The following is a 20546-nucleotide window of genomic DNA, read 5'->3' as shown; positions in this document are numbered from 1 at the left end:
GCCTTTCCTGACAATAGGCTATCAATAGCTAAAAGCTGGACAGTGCCCTGGAATGTTTACTGTATCAGTGACAGTGATATTAATTTAACTTGGATTTACTTTTTAAATATGATTTTATTCTTCAACAGGTCATGTAAAAGGTCAAAGCATCATCGAGATTGGTGCTGGTCCCACTATACATTATATACTATCTGCCTGTGAAATATTTCAGAAGATCTATCTGACTGATTATTCCCAAGGAAACTTAGATGAAATTAAGAAATGGTTAAACAGAGAAAATGATGCTTTTGATTGGTCTCCCTACTTAAGATTTGTGTGTGACCTTGAAAACAATAGGTAAGCAATACTCAATAGTAACACATCAAAAGTGAAGTCTGTTTACTGGTATATTTCCCATTGTACTGTACGTTATATTATTCTGTAGTACAAGTTAGAAAAATCCTAACTAGGAGTAGTTTAAACATGGATATGGTTGGGCGGCTCTCTTTAAGGCCCTTCTTAAAGGGATAATCCCGAGAAGGGAAATACTTACCATGCCCAGCAGTGTCAGAACCATTGCTTTCGGCCTGGTTCTGACATCAGACCACATGGCATGGCATTGCTGTTGTATATCATATTACCACAGGGGTCATAACTAGAGATGAGCGAACGTACTCGGTAAGGGCGATTTCGCAATCGAGCACCGCGATTTTCGAGTACTTCACTACTCGGGTGAAAACTACTCGGGTGCGCTGTGGCGCTGGGGGTTGCAGAGGGGAGTGGGGGGTAGCAGCGGGGAACAGGGGGGAGCCCTCTCTCTCTCCCTCTCCCCCCCCCCACTCCCCGCTGCAACCCCCCGCTCACCCACAGCGCACCCGAGTACTTTTCACCCGAGTAGTGAAGTACTCGAAAATCGCGGTGCTCGATTGCGAAATTGCCCTTACTGAGTACGTTCACTCATCTCTAGTCATAACCCATGATCTGTTGTTTTACCTAAGCCGAAAGTGGAGTTTCTTACACTGCTGGTCCGGGTAGGTAATTCCCTTCCCAGGACAACCCTTTTAAATCTTTGACAAAATGAAGTCATAATCAGTAGGCCATTATATTGAGACATGTTCAAATGTTTTACACTAACCCAATAGATTATCTTAATAGGGATATCAGAGGTCAAGTACATCAGAAACTTTCGTAAATTATACAAGAAATGTATGCCAGGTCGGACCAGGGGTACATTTCTCTGATGGTGCACAGAGGTGCTGGGATGCGCCTAAGACCATATTATCTACATGAACAAAAGGCATTACACATATACAAAGATCAATATTACCACTATACAAAGTTCCAATAATTCTATCACTCCATTGCTACTGCTACTCCATAGTGACTGACTAGCATTACAATATTGTAACTCAATAAAAAAAACAAAGTAAAAAAACAATATTACAAATAATACCAGATAATACCCCCACACCTTGACCACCACATAGTGACTGTGTGAGAGACTGTTTCACTGTCCAGAGCTGGACGGATGTCATAGATGCCAGGTTCTCCTTGGAGGACTCTGCGACCCCAGCTACAGGTAGGCCCCAAACACCCAGAGACTACAACACCCATTAACTGATCCCGATCCTGGTGAGGTGGACACTGCCTCAGGCCTTCCTTTACACCAGATCACACAGGTACTCTTCACACAATGTAAGTGAAAACCGTACAGTAGAATCTAGTGACTCACGAATGTCATGCATTCTGACTGGTGCCAATTGACCACTGTTATAGGCATCACTAAGGGATTAAGGTTAGACATATCCAGTGACATAACTTAAGAACAAGCATGTTCTACCCATTCCCCATGCTGTGGGGACACTCGTCCATCTATATATATATATATATATATATATATATATATATATATATATATATATATATATATATATATATATATATACACTACCGTTCAAAAGTTTGGGGTCACCCAAACAATTTTGTGTTTTCCATGAAAAGTCACACTTATTCACCACCATGCGTTGTGAAATGAATAGAAAATAGAGTCAAGACATTGACAAGGTTAGAAATAATGATTTGTATTTGAAATAACATTGTTTTTACATCAAACTTTGCTTTCATCAAAGAATCCTCCTTTTGCAACAATTACAGCATTGCACACCTTTGACATTCTAGCTGTTAATTTGTTGAGGTAAGCTTGTGAAATTGCACCCCACGCTTCTAGAAGCATCTCCCACAAGTTGGATTGGTTGGATGGGCACTTCTGGCGTACCATACGGTCAAGCTGCTCCCACAACAGCTCAATGGGGTTCAGATCTGGTGACTGCGCTGGCCACTCCATTACCGATAGAATACCAGCTGCCTGCTTCTGCTGTAAATAGTTCTTGCACAATTTGGAGGTGTGTTTAGGGTCATTGTCCTGTTGTAGGATGAAATTGGTTCCAATCAAGCGCTGTCCACTGGGTATGGCATGGCGTTGCAAAATGGAGGGATAGCCTTCCTTATTCAGAATCCCTTTTACCCTGTACAAATCTCCCACCTTACCAGCACCAAAGCAACCCCAGACCATCACATTACCTCCACCATGCTTAACAGATGGCGTCAGGCATTCTTCCAGCATCTTTTCATTTGTTCTGCGTCTCACAAACGTTCTTCTTTGTGATCCAAACACCTCAAACTTGGATTCATCCGTCCACAACACTTTTTTCCAGTCTTCCTCTGTCCAATGTCTGTGTTCTTTTGCCCATCTTAATCTTTTTCTTTTATTGGCCAGTCTCAGATATGGCTTTTTCTTTGCCACTCTGCCCTGAAGCCCAAAATCCCGCAGCCGCCTCTTCACTGTAGATGTTGACACTGGTGTTTTGCGGGTATTAATGAAGATGCCAGTTGGGTACCTGTGAGGCGTCTGTTTCTCAAACTAGAGACTCTAATGTGCTTATCTTCTTGCTTAGTTGTGCAACGCGGCCTCCCACTTCTTTTTCTACTCTGGTTAGAGCCTGTTTGTGCTGTCCTCTGAAGGGAGTAGTACACACCATTGTAGGAAATCTTCAATTTCTTAGCAATTTCTCGCATGGAATAGCCTTCATTTCTAAGAACAAGAACAGACTGTCGAGTTTCAGATGAAAGTTCTCTTTTTCTGGCCATTTTGAGCGTTTAATTGACCCCAGAAATGTGATGCTCCAGAAGCTCAATCTGCTCACAGGAAGGTCAGTTTTGTAGCTTCTGTAACGAGCCAGACTGTTTTCAGATGTGTGAACATGATTGCACAAGGGTTTTCTAATCATCAATTAGCCTTCTGAGCCAATGAGCAAACACATTGTACCATAAGAACACTGGAGTGATAGTTGCTGGAAATGGGCCTCTATTCACCTTTGTAGATTTTGCACAAAAAAACAGGCATTTGCAGCTAGAATAGTCATTTACCACATTAGCAATGTATAGAGTGCATTTGTTTAAAGTTAGGACTAGTTTAAAGTTATCTTCATTGAAAAGTACAGTGCTTTTCCTTCAAAAATAAGGACATTTCGATGTGACCCCAAACTTTTGAACGGTAGTGTATATATATATATATATATATATATATATATATATATATATATAAAGACTAGCTGATATACCCGACTTCGCCCGAGTTAATTTGGTACTGGTGTTTATCTGGTGTTCACACTGAAAATCTTATGAAGTCGTGGTTACTTTAGAGATACCGGGAAAAAAATATGTTCACCATTTTGCATAGTTCTCTACATTACCCAGGAAACACCATGTGGAGGTAACAATGCAACATTTACTTTATATAAAATGACATTATGAAGTGAGAGAATTAGATTCTGTACGTAAAATTTGGACGCTAATTCTTTTGCACTTAGAATTGAATAATCAATTTAGGACCCATTAGCTTTTCATATTTATGACACAATCCATGCCCATGCCAAATTTCAAGTTTCTATTACACCAAGAAGTAAGAGAATTAGATTCTGCACGTAAAATGTGGACGCTAATTCTTTTGCGCTTAGAATTGAACAATCGAGGTGGGACCCATTAGCTTTTCCTATTTTTGACATAATCAATGCCCGTGCCAAATTTCAAGTTTATATTGCACCAAAAAGTGAGAGAATTAGATTCCGTACATAAAATTTGGACGCTAATTCTTTTGCGCTAGAATTGGATAATCGAGTTGGGACCCATTAACTTTTCCTATTTATGACATAATCAATGCTTGTGCCAAATTTCATGTTTCTACGACATCAAGAAGTGAGAGAATTAGATTCCGTACGTAAAATTTGGACGCTAATTCTTTTGCGCTTAGAATTGAACAATCAAGTTGAGACTCATTAACTTTTCCTATTTATGACATAATCAATGCTCGTGCCAAATTTCAAGTTTTTATGACATCAGGAAGTGAGAGTATAAGATTCTGTACGTAAAATTTGGACACTAAGTCTTTTGCGCATAGAATTGGATAATCGAGTTGGGACCCATTAACTTTTCCTATGTATGACATAATAATCAATGCCCGTGCTAAATTTCAAGTGAGAGAATTAGATTATGTACATAAAATTTGGACGCTAATTCTTTTGCGCATAGAATTGAATAATCAAGTTGGGACTAGAGATGAGCGAGCACCAAAATGCTCGGGTGCTCGTTACTCGAGACGAACGTTTCGCAATGCTCGAGGGTTCATTTCAAATAACGAACCTCATTGAAGTCATGGGCGACCCGAGCATTTTTGTATATCGCCGATGCTCGCTAAGGTTTTTGTTTCTGAAAATCTGGGCAATTCAAGAAAGTGATGGGAACGACACAGCAACAGATAGGGCAGGCGAGGGGCTACATGTTGGGCTGCATCTCACAATAGCGGCAACAGTGATCCCCCCCCCCCTCCCAACAATTTTTACTTCTGAAAAGCCCTCATTAGCAATGCATACCTTAGCTAAGCACCACACTACCTCCAACAAACCACAATCACTGCCTGCATCACACTCCACTGCCACTTCTCCTGGGTTACATGCTGACCAACCCCCCCCCCCCACGACCAAGTGTCCACAGCGCACACCAAACTGTCCCTGCCCAGCCTTCAGCTGCCCTCATGCCACGCCACCCTCATGTCTATTTATAAGTGCGTCTGCCAGAGGAACCGCAGGCACACACTGCAGAGGGTTGGCACGGCTAGGCAGCGACCCTCTTTAAAGGGGGCGGGGCGATAGTCCACAATGCTGTACATAAGCAATGAGAAATCCAATCCTGTGCCACCTCCATCTGGAGCTGCACACGTGGGCATAGCAATGGGGAACCTATGTGCCACACACTATTCATTCTGTCAAGGTGTCTGCATGCCCCAGTCAGACCGCGTTTTTTTATAAATAGTCACAGGCAGGTACAACTCCGCAATGGGAATTCCGTGTGCACCCACAGCATGGGTGGCTCCCTGGAACCCACCGGCTGTACATAAATGTATCCCATTGCAGTGCCCTGGACAGCAGAGCTAACGTCAGATTAAGTGCAGGTGGGCTTCGGCCCACACTGCATGCCCCAGTCAGACTGGGGTTCTTTAGAAGTGGACAGATGCAGTTACAACTCCGTGTGGACCCACAGCATGGGTGGCTCCCTGGAACCCACCGGCGGTACATAAATATATCCCATTGCATTGCCCATCACAGCTGAGGTAATAATGTCATGTTTAATGCAGGTGGGCTTCGGCCCACACTGCATGCCCCAGTCAGACTGGGGTTCTTTAGAAGTGGACACATTCAGTTACAACTCCCTGTGGACCCACAGCATGGGTGGGTGCCAGAAAGCCACCGGCGGTACATAAATATATCCCATTGCAGTGCCCATCACAGCTGATGTAACGTCAGCTGTAATGCAGGTGGGCTAAAAATTAATTGGATTACACTGTAGGCGAGGGCCCCCAAAAATTGGTGTACCAACAGTACTAATGTACCTGAGAAAAATTGCCCATGCCCAACCAAGAGGGCAGGTGAAACCCATTAATCGCTTTGGTTAATGTGGCTTAATTGGTAACTAGGCCTGGAGGCAGCCCAGTAAAATTAAAAATTGGTTGAGGTGAAAGTTTCAACGCTTTAATGAGCATTGAAACGTATAAAAATTGTTTAGAAAAATTATATGACTGAGCCTTGTGGGCCTAAGAAAAATTGCCCGTTCGGCATGATTATGTGAGGTTTCAGGAGGAGGAGCAGGAGGAGGAGGATGAATATTGTACACAGATTGATGAAGCAAAAAGGTCCCCGTTTTGGATGGTGATAGAGAACGATGCTTCCATCCGCGGGTGCAGCCTACGTATTGTTTAGGTATTGCTGCTGTCCGCTGGTGGAGAAGAGAAGTCTGGGGAAATCCAGGATTTGTTCATCTTGATGAGTGTAAGCCTGTCGGCACTGTCGGTTGACAGGTGGGTACGCTTATCCGTGATGATTCCCCCAGCCACACTAAACGCACTCTCTGACAAGACGCTAGCCGCAGGACAAGCAAGCACCTCCAGGGCATACAGCGCGAGTTCAGGCCACGTGTCCAGCTTCGACACCCAGTAGTTGTAGGGGGCAGAGGCGTCACCGAGGACGTTTGTGCGATCGGCTACGTACTCCCTCACCATCCTTTTACAGTGCTCCCGCCAACTCAGCCTTGACTGGGGACCGGTGACACAGTCTTGCTGGGGAGCCAGAAAGCTGGCAAAGGCCTTGGATAATGTTCCCCTGCCTGCGCTGTACATGCTGCCTGATCTCTGCGCCTCCGCTGCTACCTGGGCCGCGGAGATGCGCCTTCGGCCACTAGCGCTGTCGGATGGGAAGTTTACCATCAGTTTGTCCACCAGCGCCCTGTGGTATAGCATCATTCTCGAACCCCTTTCCTCTTCGGGAATGAGAGTGGAAAGGCTCTCCTTATACCGTGGGTCGAGCATTGTGTACACCCAGTAATCCGTAGTGGCCAGAATGCGTGTAACGCGAGTGTCACGAGAAAGGCATCCTAACATGAAGTCAGCCATGTGTGCCAGGGTACCTGTACGCAACACATGGCTGTCCTCACTCGGAAGATCACTTTCAGAATCCTCCTCCTCTGGCCATACACGCTGAAAGGATGACAGGCAAGCAGCATGTGTACCCTCAGCAGTGGGCCAAGCTGTCTCTTCCCCCTCCTCCTCATGCTCCTCCCCCTCCTCCTCAACGCGCTGAGATATAGACATGAGGGTGCTCTGACTATCCAGCGACATACTGTCTTCCCCCGCCTCCGTTTCCGATTGCAAAGTGTCTGCCTTTATGCTTTGCAGGGAACTTCTCAAGAGGCATAGCAGAGGAATGGTGACGCTAATGATTGCAGCATCCCCGCTCAGCATCTGGGTAGACTCCTCAAAGTTTCCAAGGACCAGGCAGATGGCTGCCAACCAGGCCCACTCTTCTGTAAATAATTGAGGAGGCTGACTCCCACTACGCCGCCCATGTTGGAGTTTGTATTCCGCAATAGCTGTACGCTGCTCATAGAGCCTGGCCAACATGTGGAGCGTAGAGTTCCACTGTGTGGGCACGTCGCACAGCAATCGGTGCACTGGCAGATGAAACCGATGTTGCAGGGTCCGCAGGGTGGCAGCGTCCGTCTTGGAGTTGCGGAAATGTGCGCAGAGCTGGCGCACCTTTCCGAGCAGGTATGACAAGTGTGGGTAGCTTTTCAGAAAGCGCTGAACCACCAAATTAAAGACATGGGCCAGGCATGGCACGTGCGTGAGGCTGCCGAGCTGCAGAGCCGCCACCAGGTTACGGCCGTTGTCACACACGACCATGCCCGGTTGGAGGCTCAGCGGCGCAAGCCAGAGGTCGGTCTGCTCTGTCAGACCCTGCAGCAGTTCGTGGGCCGTCTGACTCTTCTCTCCTAAGCTGAGTAGTTTCAGCACGGCCTGCTGACGCTTGCCCACCGCTGTGCTGCCATGCCGCGCGACACCGACTGCTGGCGACGTGCTGCTGCTGACACATCTTGATTGCGAGACAGAGGTCGCGTAGGAGGAGGAGGAGGGTGGTTTAGTGGAGGAAGCATACACCGCCGCAGATACCACCACCGAGCTGGGGCACGCAATTCGGGGGGTGGGTAGGACGTGAGCGGTCCCAGGCTCTGACTCTGTCCCAGCCTGCACTAAATTCACCCAATGTGCCGTCAGGGAGATATAGTGGCCCTGCCCGCCTGTGCTTGTCCACGTGTCTGTTGTTAAGTGGACCTTGGCAGTAACCGCGTTGGTGAGGGTGCGTACAATGTTGCGGGAGACGTGGTCGTGCAGGGCTGGGACGGTACATCGGGAAAAGTAGTGGCGACTGGGAACCGAGTAGCGCGGGGCCGCCGCCGCCATCATGCTTTTGAAAGCCTCCGTTTCCACAAGCCTATACGGCAGCATCTCCAGGCTGATCAATTTGGCAATGTGCACGTTTAACGCTTTAGCGTGCGGGTGCGTGGCGGCGTACTTGCGCTCGCGCTCAAACAGTGGCGCTAGCGACGTCTGGATGCTGCGCTGAGAGACATTGCTGGATGGGGCCGAGGACAGCGGAGGTGAGGGTGTGGGTGCAGGCCAGGAGACGGTCGTGCCTGTGTCCTCAGAGGGGGGTTGGATCTCAGTGGCAGGTGAACGGCCTTCGTCCCACCTTGTGGGGTGCTTGGCCATCATATGCCTGCGCATGCTGGTGGTGGTGCCTCTCCAGCTGATCTTGGCGCGACAAAGGTTGCAAACCACTGTTCGTCGGTCGTCAGGCGTCTCTGTGAAAAACTGCCACACCGTAGAGCACCTTGACCTCTGCAGGGTGGCATGGCGCGAGGGGGCGCTTTGGGAAACAGTTGGTGGATTATTCGGTCTGGCCCTGTCTCTACCCCTGGACACCGCACTGGCTCGGCCTGTGCCCACACCCTGACTTGGGCCTCCGCGTCCTCGCCCCCTACCACTCAGCATGCTGTATTACCAGTAGTGCAGAAACAGAACGCTGTAATTAAATGTGCCGCTTATTGGCCTGTGGTTGGAGGCTGACTTCGCTTACGGAACGCCAGGAAATAATTTTGCGCAAGCCTGCTGTAACACTTAGCTGGCTGCGTATGAATTTGGAGAACTACTACACCCAGCAGAGACCCAGAACACTGAGGACACTCACAGGCAGCCCAAATAGATTTTTTCCCACAAATGTTTTTGCAAAGGCCCACTGCCTATATTCAAGCAATAATATGTCTTCTGTCCCTGCCTAAGCACTTCTGGCCCTAGGGTATGTCACAGAACTGCAGAGTGTTGCACTGTGAACTGCAACACAGCGGTGATTTCAGAGCCCAGACAGAGCCAGGAAATAATTTTGCGCAAGCCTGCTGTAACACTTAGCTGGCTGCGTATGAATTTGGAGAACTACTACACCCAGCAGAGACCCAGAACACTGAGGACACTCACAGGCAGCCCAAATAGATTTTTTCCCACAAATTTTTTTGCAAAGGCCCACTGCCTATATTCAATCAATAATATGTCTTCTGTCCCTGCCTAAGCACTTCTGGCCCTAGGGTATGTCACAGAACTGTAGAGTGTTGCACTGTGAACTGCAACACAGCGGTGATTTCAGAGCCCAGACAGAGCCAGGAAATAATTTTGCACAAGCCTGCTGTAACACTTAGCTGGCTGCGTATGAATTTGGAGAACTACTACACCCAGCAGAGACCCAGAACACTGAGGACACTCACAGGCAGCCCAAATAGATTTTTTCCCACAAATTTTTTTGCAAAGGCCCACTGCCTATATTCAATCAATAATATGTCTTCTGTCCCTGGAGTATGTCACAGAACTGCAGAGTGTTGCACTGTGAACTGCAACACAGCGGTAATTTCAGAGCCCAGACAGAGCCAGGAAATAATTTTGCGCAAGCCTGCTGTAACACTTAGCTGGCTGCGTATGAATTTGGAGAACTACTACACCCAGTAGAGACCCAGAACGCTGAGGACACTCACAGGCAGCCCAAATAGATTTTTTCCCACAAATTTTTTTGCAAAGGCCCACTGCCTATATTCAATCAATATGTCTTCTGTCCCTGCCTAAGCACATCTGGCCCTGGAGTATTACTGCAGGGCGCAATGCTCTGCACGGCCGATATACCAAAAAAAAAAAAAAGTGCAACACTTCAAAAAGCAGCCTCCACAGTACTGCACACGGTTAGATGTGGCCCTAAGAAGGACCGTTGGGGTTCTTGAAGCCTAAAATACTCCTAACGCTCTCCCTATAGCAGCTCCAACAAGATAGCACTGTCCCTGATCTCTGTCAGAATGCATCTGTGGCGAGCCGCGGGAGGGGCCGATTTTTATACTCGGGTGACACCTGATCTCGCCAGCCACTCACTGCAGGGGGGTGGTATAGGGCTTCAACGTCGCAGGGGGAAGTTGTAATGCCTTCCCTGTCTTTCAATTTGCCAGAAAAGCGCGCTAACGTCTCAGAGATTAAAGTGAAAGTAACCCGAACATCGCGTGGTACTCGTTACGAGTAACGAGCATCTCGAACACGCTAATACTCGAACGAGTATCAAGCTCGGACGAGTACGTTCGCTCATCTCTAGTTGGGACCCATTAACTTTTCCTATTTATGATATATTCAATGCTCGTGCCAAATTTCAAGTTTCTATTACACCAAAAAGTGAGAGAATTAGATTCCGTACGTAAAATTTGGACACTAATTCTTTTGCGCTTAGAATTGAATAATCAAGTTGGGAGCCATTAGCTTTTCCTATTTATGACATATTCAATGCTCGTGTCAAATTTTACGTTTCTATGACATTGGGAAGTGAGAGATTTAGATTATGTACGTAAAATTTGGACGCTAATTCTTTTGCGCCAGAATTAAGTAATCGAGTTGGGACCACTTAACTTTTCCTATTTATGACATAATCAATGCTCGTGCCAAATTTCAAGTTTCTATTACACCAAGAAGTGAGTGAATTAGATTCCGTACATAAAATTTTGACGCTAATTCTTTTGCACTAGAATTACATAATCAAGTTGGGACCCATTAACTTTTCCTATTTATGACATAATCAATGCTCGTGCCAAATTTCATGTTTCTACGACATCGGGAAGTGAGACAATTAGATTGCGTATGAAAAATTGGACGCTAGTTCTTTTGCGCTAGAATTAAATAATCGAGTTGGGACCCATTTACGTTTCCTATTTAGACATAATCTATGCTCGCACCAAATTTCATGTTTCAAGACATCGGGAAGTTGAAAAATTTTTGGCAAGTCAGTCAGTGAGTCAGTGAGGGCTTTCGTCTTTATATATATAAAGATGAAAGCCCTCACTCACTCACTGACTGACTGACTCGCCAAAAATTCTTCAACTTCTCGATGTCGTAGAAACATGAAATTTGGTAAGAGCATAGATTATGTCCAAAATAGGAAAAGTAAAGCGGTCCCAACTCGATTATTCAGTTCTAGCGCAAAAGAATTAGTGTCGAAATTTTATGTACATAATTAGAGATGAGCGAACACCAAAATGTTCGGGTGCTCGTTATTCGGAACGAACTTCCCGCGATGCTCGAGGGTTCGTTTCGAACAACGATACCCATTGAAGTCAATGGGCGACCAGAGCATTTTTGTATTTCGCCGATGCTCGCTAAGGTTTTCATGTGTGAAAATCTGGGCAATTCAACAAAGTGATGGGAATGACACAGAAACGGATAGGGTAGGCGAGGGGCTACATGTTGGGCTGCATCTCAAGTTCACAGGTCCCACTATTAAGCCACAATACCGGCAAGAGTGGGCCCCCCCCCCTCCCAACAACTTTTACTTCTGAAAAGCCCTCATTAGCATGGCATACCTTTGCTAAGCACCACACTAGCTACAACAAAGCACAATCACTGCCTGGATGACACTCCGCTGCCACTTCTCCTGGGTTACATGCTGACCAACCGCCCCCCCTCCCCCCCACAGCACACACCAAACTGTCCCTGCGCAGCCTTCAGCTGCCCTCATGCCACACCAGCCTCATGTCTATTTAGAAGTGCGTCTGCCATGAGGAGGAACCGCAGGCACACACTGCAGAGGGTTGGCACGGCTAGGCAGCGACCCTCTTTAAAAGGGGCGGGTCGATAGCCCACAATGCTGTACAGAAGCAATGAGAAATAGAATCCTGTGCCACCGCCATCAGGAGCTGCACACGTAGGCATAGCAATGGGGAACCTATGTGCCACACACTATTCATTCTGTCAAGGTGTCTGCATGCCCCAGTTAGACCGGGCTTTTTAATTCATAGACACAGGCAGGTACAACTCCCTATTGTGAAGTCCCTGTGGACCGACAGCATGGGTGGGTGCCAGGAAGCCACCGGCGGTACATAGAAATATCCCATTGCATTGCCCAACACAGCTGAGGTAGTAATGTCGTGCATAATGCAGGTGGGCTTCGGCCCACACTGCATGCCCCAGTCAGACTGGGGTTCTTTACAAGTGTACAGATGTATTAAAAACTCTGTGTGCACCTACAGCATGGGTGGCTCCCTGGAACCCACCAGCGGTACACAAAAATATCCCATTGCATTGCCCAACACAGCTGAGGTAGTAATGTCGTGTGTAATACAGGTGGGCTTCGGCCCACACTGCATGCCCCAGTCAGACTGGGGTTCTTTAGAAGTGGACACATGTAGGTTAAACTCCCTGTGGACCCACTGCCTGGGTGGGTGCCAGGAAGCCACCGGCGGTACATAGAAATATCCCATTGCATTGCCCAACACAGCTGAGGTAGTAATGTTGTGTGTAATACAGGTGGGCTTCGGCCCACACTGCATGCCCCAGTCAGACTGGGGTTCTTTACAAGTGTACAGATGTGTTAAAAACTCCGTGTGCACCTACAGCATGGGTGGCTCCCTGGAACCCACCGGCGGTGCACAAAAATATCCCATTGCATTGCCCAACACAGCTGAGGTAACGTCAGCTGTAATGCAGGTGGGCTAAAAATTAATTTGATTACACTGTAGGCGAGGGCCCACAAAAATTGCTGTATCAACAGTACTAATGTACATCCCAAAAATTGGCCATGGCCAGCCAAGAGGGCAGGTGAAACCCATTAATCGCTATGGTTAATGTGGCTTAAGTGGTAACTAGGCCTGGAGGCAGCCCAGTGTAACGAAAAATTGGTTCAAGTTAAAGTTCCAATGCTTTTAAGCGCATTGAAACTTATAAAAATTGTTCTGAAAAATTATTTGAGTGAGCCTTGTGGCCCTAAGAAAAATTGCCCGTTCAGCGTGATTACGTGAGGTTTCAGGAGGAGGAGCAGGAGGAGGAGGAGGAGGAATATTAGACACAGATTGATGAAGCAGAAATGTCCCCGTTTTGGATGGTGAGAGAGAACGTAGCTTCCATCCGCGGGTGCAGCCTACGTATTGCTTACGTATCGCTGCTGTCCGCTGGTGGAGAACAGAAGTCTGGGGAAATCCAGCCTTTGTTCATCTTGATGAGTGTTAGCCTGTCGGCACTGTCGGTTGACAAGCGGCTACGCTTATCTGTGATGATTCCCCCAGCCGCACTAAACACCCTCTCCGACAAGACGCTAGCCGCAGGACAAGCAAGCACCTCCAGGGCATACAGCGCTAGTTCAGGCCACGTGTCCAGCTTCGACACCCAGTAGTTGTAGGGGGCAGAGGCGTCACCAAGGATGGTCATGCGATCCGCTACGTACTCCCTCACCATCCTTTTACAGTGCTCCCGCCGACTCAGCCGTGACTGGGGAGCGGTGACACAGTCTTGGTGGGGAGCCATAAAGCTGGCCAGGCCCTTAAAGACTGTTGCACTGCCTGGGATGTACATGCTGCTCGATCTACGCACATCCCCTGCTACCTTGCCCTCGGTACTGCGCCTTCTGCCACTAGCGCTGTCGGCTGGGAATTTTACCATCAGCTTGTCCGCAAGGGTCCTGTGGTATAGCAACACTCTCGAACCCCTTTCCTCTTCGGGAATCAGAGTGGGCCGGTTCTCCTTATACCGTGGATCGAGCAGTGTGTACACCCAGTAATCCGTCGTGGCCAGAATGCGTGCAACGCGAGGGTCACGAGAAAGGCATCCTAACATGAAGTCAGCCATGTGTGCCAGGGTACCTGTACGCAACACATGGCTGTCTTCACTAGGAAGATCACTTTCAGGATCCTCCTCCTCCTCCTCCTCCTCCTCCTCCTCCTCCTCAGGCCATACACGCTGAAAGGATGACAGGCAATCAGCCGGTGTACCGTCAGCAGCGGCCCAAGCTGTCTCTTCCCCCTCCTCCTCATGCTCCTCCTCCTCCTCCTGTACGCGCTGAGAAATAGACAGGAGGGTGCCCTGACTATCCAGCGGCATACTGTCTTCCCCCGCCCCCGTTTCCGAGCGCAAAGCAGCTGCCTTTATGGTTTGCAGGGAATTTCTCAAGATGCATAGCAGAGGAATGGTGACGCTAATGATTGTAGCATCGCCGCTCACCACCTGGGTAGACTCCTCAAAATTACCAAGGACATGGCAGATGTCTGCCAACCAGGCCCACTCTTCTGAAAGGAATTGAGGAGGCTGACTCCCACTGCGCCGCCCATGTTGGAGTTGGTATTCGACTATAGCTCTACGTTGTTCATAGAGCCTGGCCAACATGTGGAGCGTAGAGTTCCACCGTGTGGGCACGTCGCACAGCAGTCGGTGCACTGGCAGCTTAAAGTGATGCAGGGTGCGCAGGGTGGCAGCGTCCGTGTGGGACTTGCGGAAATGTGCGCAGAGCCGGCGCGCCTTTACGAGCAGGTCTGACAAGCGTGGGTAGCTTTTCAGAAAGCGCTGAACCACCAAATTAAAGACGTGGGCCAGGCATGGCACGTGCGTGAGGCTGCCGAGCTGCAGAGCCGCCACCAGGTTACGGCCGGTGTCACACACGACCATGCCCGGTTGGAGGCTCAGCGGCGCAAGCCAGCGTTCGGTCTGCTGTGTCAGACCCTGCAGCAGTTCGTGGGCCGTGTGCCTCTTATCGCCTAAGCTGAGTAGTTTCAGCACGGCCTGCTGACGCTTGCCCACCGCTGTGCTGCCACACCGCGCGACACCGACTGCTGGCGACATGCTGCTGCTGACACATCTTGATTGCGAGACAGAGGAGGAGGAGGAGGAGGAGGGTGCTTTAGTGGAGGAAGCATACACCTCCGCAGATACCACCACCGAGCTGGGGCCCGCAATTCTGGGGGTGGGTAGGACGTGAGCGGTCCCAGGCTCTGACTCTGTCCCAGCCTCCACTAAATTCACCCAATGTGCCGTCAGGGAGATGTAGTGGCCCTGCCCGCCTGTGCTTGTCCACGTGTCCGTAGTTAAGTGGACCGTGGCAGTAACCGCGTTGGTGAGGGCGCGTACAATGTTGCGGGAGACGTGGTCGTGCAGGGCTGGGACAGCACATCGGGAAAAGTAGTGGCGACTGGGAACTGAGTAGCGGGGGCCGCCGCCTCCATGATACTTTTGAAGGACTCCGTTTCCACAACCCTATACGGCAGCATCTCAAGGCTGATGAATTTTGCTATGCGGACGGTTAACGTTTGAGCGTGCGGGTGCGTGGCGGCGTACTTGCGCTTGCGCTCCAACAGTTGCGCAAGCGACGGCTGGACGGTGCGCTGAACTACACTGCTGGATGGGGCCGAGGACAGCGGAGGTGAGGGTGTGGGTGCAGGCCAGGAGACGGTAGTGCCTGTGTCCTGAGAGGGGGGTTGCATCTCAGTGGCAGGTTGGGGCACAGGGGGAGAGGCAGGGGTGCAAACCGGAGGCGCTGAACGGCCTTCGTCCCACCTTGCGGGGTGCTTGGCCATCATATGTCTGCGCATGGTGGTGGTGGTGAGGCTGTTGGTGTTGGCTCCCCGGCTGAGCTTTGTGCGACAAAGGTTGCACACCACTGTTCGTCGGTCGTCAGGCGTCTCTGTGAAAAACTGCCAGACCTTAGAGCACCTCGGCCTCTGCAGGGTGGCATGGCGCGAGGGGGCGCTTTGGGAAACACTTGGTGGATTATTCGGTCTGGCCCTGCCTCTACCCCTGGCCACCGCACTGCCTCTTGCAACCTGCCCTGCTGATGCCCTTGACTCCCCCTCTGAAGACCTGTCCTCCTGAGTAAGCGTTGCACACCAGGTGGGGTCAGTCACCTCATCGTCCTGCTGCTCTTCCTCCGAATCCTCTGTGCGCTGCTCCCTCGGACTTACTGCCCTTACTACTACCTCACTGCAAGACAACTGTGTCTGATCGTCATCGTCCTCCTCACCCACAGAAAGTTGTTGAGACAGTTGGCGGAAGTCCCCAGCCTCTTCCCCCGGACCCCGGGAACTTTCGAATGGTTGGGCATCAGTGACGATAAACTCCTCTGGTGGGAGAGGAACCGCTGCTGCCGAATCTAAGCAGGGGCCCGAGAACAGTTCCTGGGAGTGTTCCCGCTCCTGAGCAGGTGTTATTGTAGTGGAGTGAGGAGGCTGGGAGGAAGGAGGAGCAGCAGACAGAGGATTCGGATTGGCAGCAGTGGACGGCGCAGAACTGCGGGTAGACGATAGGTTGCTCGAAGCACTTTCTGCCATCCAGGACAGGACCTGCTCACACTGCTCATTTTCTAATAACCGTCTCCCGCGTGGACCCATTAATTGGGCGATGAATGTGGGGACACCAGAAACGTGCCTCTCTCCTAATCGCGCAGCAGTCGGCTGCGACACACCTGGATCAGGAGCTTGGCCTGTGCCCACACCCTGACTTGGCCCTCCGCGTCCTCGGCCGCGTCCACGTCCTCTAGGCCTACCCCTACCTCTCAGCATGCTGTATTACCAGTGATTTGATTTCACAGGCAGCTAATAAATTGGCGCAAGACTGCAGGCCAAATATAATTTTTTCCCTTTTTTGAAAACGAAAGGCCCCACTGCCTCTAGTGAATAAATAATCTAAGTTTAATAACTGTGCTGTTTTCCTGCTAATGTGTCACAGAACGTGAGGGTAGCAGAGTTATTAACTGTGGCAGAGCAGGTATTTTTTTTCCCAATTAAGGAAAGCAAATGGCGAAGCCAGGAGTAAAACGTAGCTGGGTGCGTATGATTTTTACAGGTTGCAGACGCAGCCGACACGTGTCCACCGGCGTTAGGACGGACAGAGGCAGGACAAATAGAATTATTTTCCGTTTTTTTGCACCAAAAGGCAGCACTGCATATATTCTATGAACATGAGAAGTTTAATAACTGTGCTGTTTTCCTGCTAATGTGTCACAGAACGTGAGGGTAGCAGAGTTATTAACTGTGGCAGAGCAGGTATTTTTTTTCCCAATTAAGGAAAGCAAATGGCGAAGCCAGGAGTAAAACGTAGCTGGGTGCGTATGATTTTTACAGGTTGCAGACGCAGCCGACACGTGTCCACCGGCGTTAGGACGGACAGAGGCAGGACAAATAGAATTATTTTCCGTTTTTTGAAAACGAAAGGCAGCACTGCGTATATTCTATGAACATGAGAAGTTTAATAACTGTGCTGTTTTCCTGCTAATGTGTCACAGAACGTGAGGGTAGCAAAGTTATTAACTGTGGCAGAGCAGGTATTTTTTTTCCCAATTAAGGAAAGCAAATGGCGAAGCCAGGAGTAAAACGTAGCTGGGTGCGTATGATTTTTACAGGTTGCACACGCAGCCGACACGTGTCCACCGGCGTTAGGACGGACAGAGGCAGGACAAATAGAATTATTTTCCGTTTTTTTGCACCAAAAGGCAGCACTGCGTATATTCTATGAACATGAGAAGTTTAATAACTGTGCTGTTTTCCTGCTAATGTGTCACAGAACGTGAGGGTAGCAGAGTTATTAACTGTGGCAGAGCAGGTATTTTTTTTTCCCAATTAAGGAAAGCAAATGGCGAAGCCAGGAGTAAAACGTAGCTGGGTGCGTATGATTTTTACAGGTTGCAGACGCAGCCGACACGTGTCCACCGGCGTTAGGACGGACAGAGGCAGGACAAATAGAATTATTTTCCGTTTTTTTGCACCAAAAGGCAGCACTGCATATATTCTATGAACATGAGAAGTTTAATAACTGTGCTGTTTTCCTGCTAATGTGTCACAGAACGTGAGGGTAGCAGAGTTATTAACTGTGGCAGAGCAGGTATTTTTTTTCCCAATTAAGGAAAGCAAATGGCGAAGCCAGGAGTAAAACGTAGCTGGGTGCGTATGATTTTTACAGGTTGCAGACGCAGCCGACACGTGTCCACCGGCGTTAGGACGGACAGAGGCAGGACAAATAGAATTATTTTCCGTTTTTTTGCACCAAAAGGCAGCACTGCATATATTCTATGAACATGAGAAGTTTAATAACTGTGCTGTTTTCCTGCTAATGTGTCACAGAACGTGAGGGTAGCAGAGTTATTAACTGTGGCAGAGCAGGTATTTTTTTTCCCAATTAAGGAAAGCAAATGGCGAAGCCAGGAGTAAAACGTAGCTGGGTGCGTATGATTTTTACAGGTTGCAGACGCAGCCGACACGTGTCCACCGGCGTTAGGACGGACAGAGGCAGGACAAATAGAATTATTTTCACTTGTTTTACAAGCAAAAGGCAGCACTGCGTATATTCAATGAATAATAACTGTGTTGTGGCCCTGCCTATACAATTCTTTCCCTGCAGTATCAATGGAGGGTGGAATGCTCTGCAGAGGCGATTTTGAGAAGCAAAAAAAAATGCAGCACAGCTAACAGCAGCCTGGACAGTACTGCACACGGATAAATATGGCCCTAGAGAGGACCGTTGAGGTTCTTGAAGGCTACACTCACTCCTAACACTCTCCCTGCCTATGCAGCACTTCTGTCCCTAATGCCGGGTGCAACGCTCTGCAGGGCCGATTTTGAGAAAAAAAAAATGGCACTGCTAACAGCAGCCAACACACAGCTATCAGTGGCCCTAATAAGGACCTTTGGGGGGTCTTGAAGCCTACACTAACTACCAATTCTTTCCCTACAGCAGCTCCGGTACAAACAGCACTGTCCCTCAGCTAACTCACCAGGCATCTGAGCCGAACCGCGGGAGGGGCCGACTTTTATATTCGGGTGACACCTGATCTTCCCAGCCACTCACAGCAGGGGGGTGGTATAGGGCTTGAACGTCACAGGGGGAAGTTGTAATGCCTTCCCTGTCTTTCAATTGGCCAAAAAAAGCGCGCTAACGTCTCAGGGAAGGAAGTGAAAGTAACCAGAACACCGCATGGTGTTCGTTACGAATAACGAACATCCCGAACACCCTAATATTCGCACGAATATCAAGCTCGGAAGAACACGTTCGCTCATCTCTATACATAATCTAAATCTCTCACCTTCCAATGTCATAGAAACTTAAAATTTGGCACTAGCATCGATTATGTTATAAATAGGAAAATTTAATGGGTCCGAACTCGATTATTCAATTCTAGCGCGAAAGAACTAGCGTCCAAATTTTACGTACGATATGTAATTCTCTCACTTTCCCGTGTCATAGAAATGTGAAATTTGGAATGGGCATTGATTATGTCATAAATAGGAAAAGTTAATGGGTCCCAACTCGATTATTCAATTCTAAGCACAAAAGAATTAGCGTCCAAATTTTACGTACGGAATCTAATTCTCTCACTTCCCAGTGCCATAGAAACGTGAAATTTTTCCACAGGCATTGATTATGTCATAAATAGAAAAAGCTAATGAGTCCCAACTCGATTATTCAATTCTAAGCACAAAAGAACTAGCGTCCACATTTTACGTACGAAATCTAATTTTCTCACTTCTTGGTGTAATAGAAACTTGAAATTTGGCACAAGCATTGATTATGTCATAAATAGGAAAAGTTAACAAGTCCCAACTTGATTATTCAATTCTATGCGCAAAAGAATTAGCGTCCAAATTTTACGTATGGAATCTAATTCTCTCACTTCCTGATTTCATAGAAACATGAAATTTTGCACGGGCATTGATTATATCATAAATAGGAAAAGCTAATGGGTCCCAACTCGATTATTGAATTGTAAGCGCAAAACAATCAGCGTCCAAACTTTATGTATGGAATCTAATTATTTCACTTCCTGGGTATATCAGCTAGTTATACATATAGACGAAAGGCCTCACTGACACACTCACTCACTGACTGACTCGCCACTAATTCTCTCACTTCCTGATGTCGTAGAAATATGAAATTTGGTACGAGCATTGATTATGTCATAAATAGGCAAAGCTAATGGGTCCCAACTTGATTATTGAATTCTAGCGTAAAAGAATTAGCGTCCAAATTTTACGTACGTAATCTAATTCTCTCACTTCCCAATGTCATAAAAACATGAAATTTGGCTCGAGCATTGATTATGTCATAAATAGGAAAAGCTAATGGGTCCCAACTCGATTATTCAATTCTAAGAGCAAAAGAATTGGCATCCAAATTTTACGTACGGAATCTTTATTCTCTCACTTCCCGATGTCATAGAAACTTGATTGATTATGTCATAAATAGGAAAAGCAAAGGTGTCCCAACTTAATTATTCAATTCTAAGTGCAAAAGAATTAGTGTTCAAATTTTACGTACGTAATCCAATTCTCTCATTTCCCGATGCAACAAATAATTACAC

The 20546-nt window shown here is 47.9% G+C and overlaps 1 protein-coding gene across 1 annotated transcript in view; it reads left to right on the top strand.

Moving 5' to 3' along the window:
• LOC136631329 (nicotinamide N-methyltransferase-like) overlaps nt 1–20546 on the top strand; it is a 38541-nt gene that overhangs the window by 13902 nt on the left and 4093 nt on the right. The window contains exon 3 of the mRNA XM_066605587.1: nt 129–336. Within this exon, the coding sequence (XP_066461684.1) occupies nt 129–336 (208 nt within the window). The remainder of the gene's footprint in view (nt 1–128; nt 337–20546) is intronic.

This window comes from Eleutherodactylus coqui, chromosome 6 (assembly GCF_035609145.1).
Source record: "Eleutherodactylus coqui strain aEleCoq1 chromosome 6, aEleCoq1.hap1, whole genome shotgun sequence".
In the NCBI taxonomy this organism is placed as follows: Eukaryota; Metazoa; Chordata; class Amphibia; order Anura; family Eleutherodactylidae; genus Eleutherodactylus; species Eleutherodactylus coqui.
The sequence above is the reverse complement of the archived record's forward strand: the minus strand, read 5'-3'. Positions and strand labels throughout refer to the sequence as shown.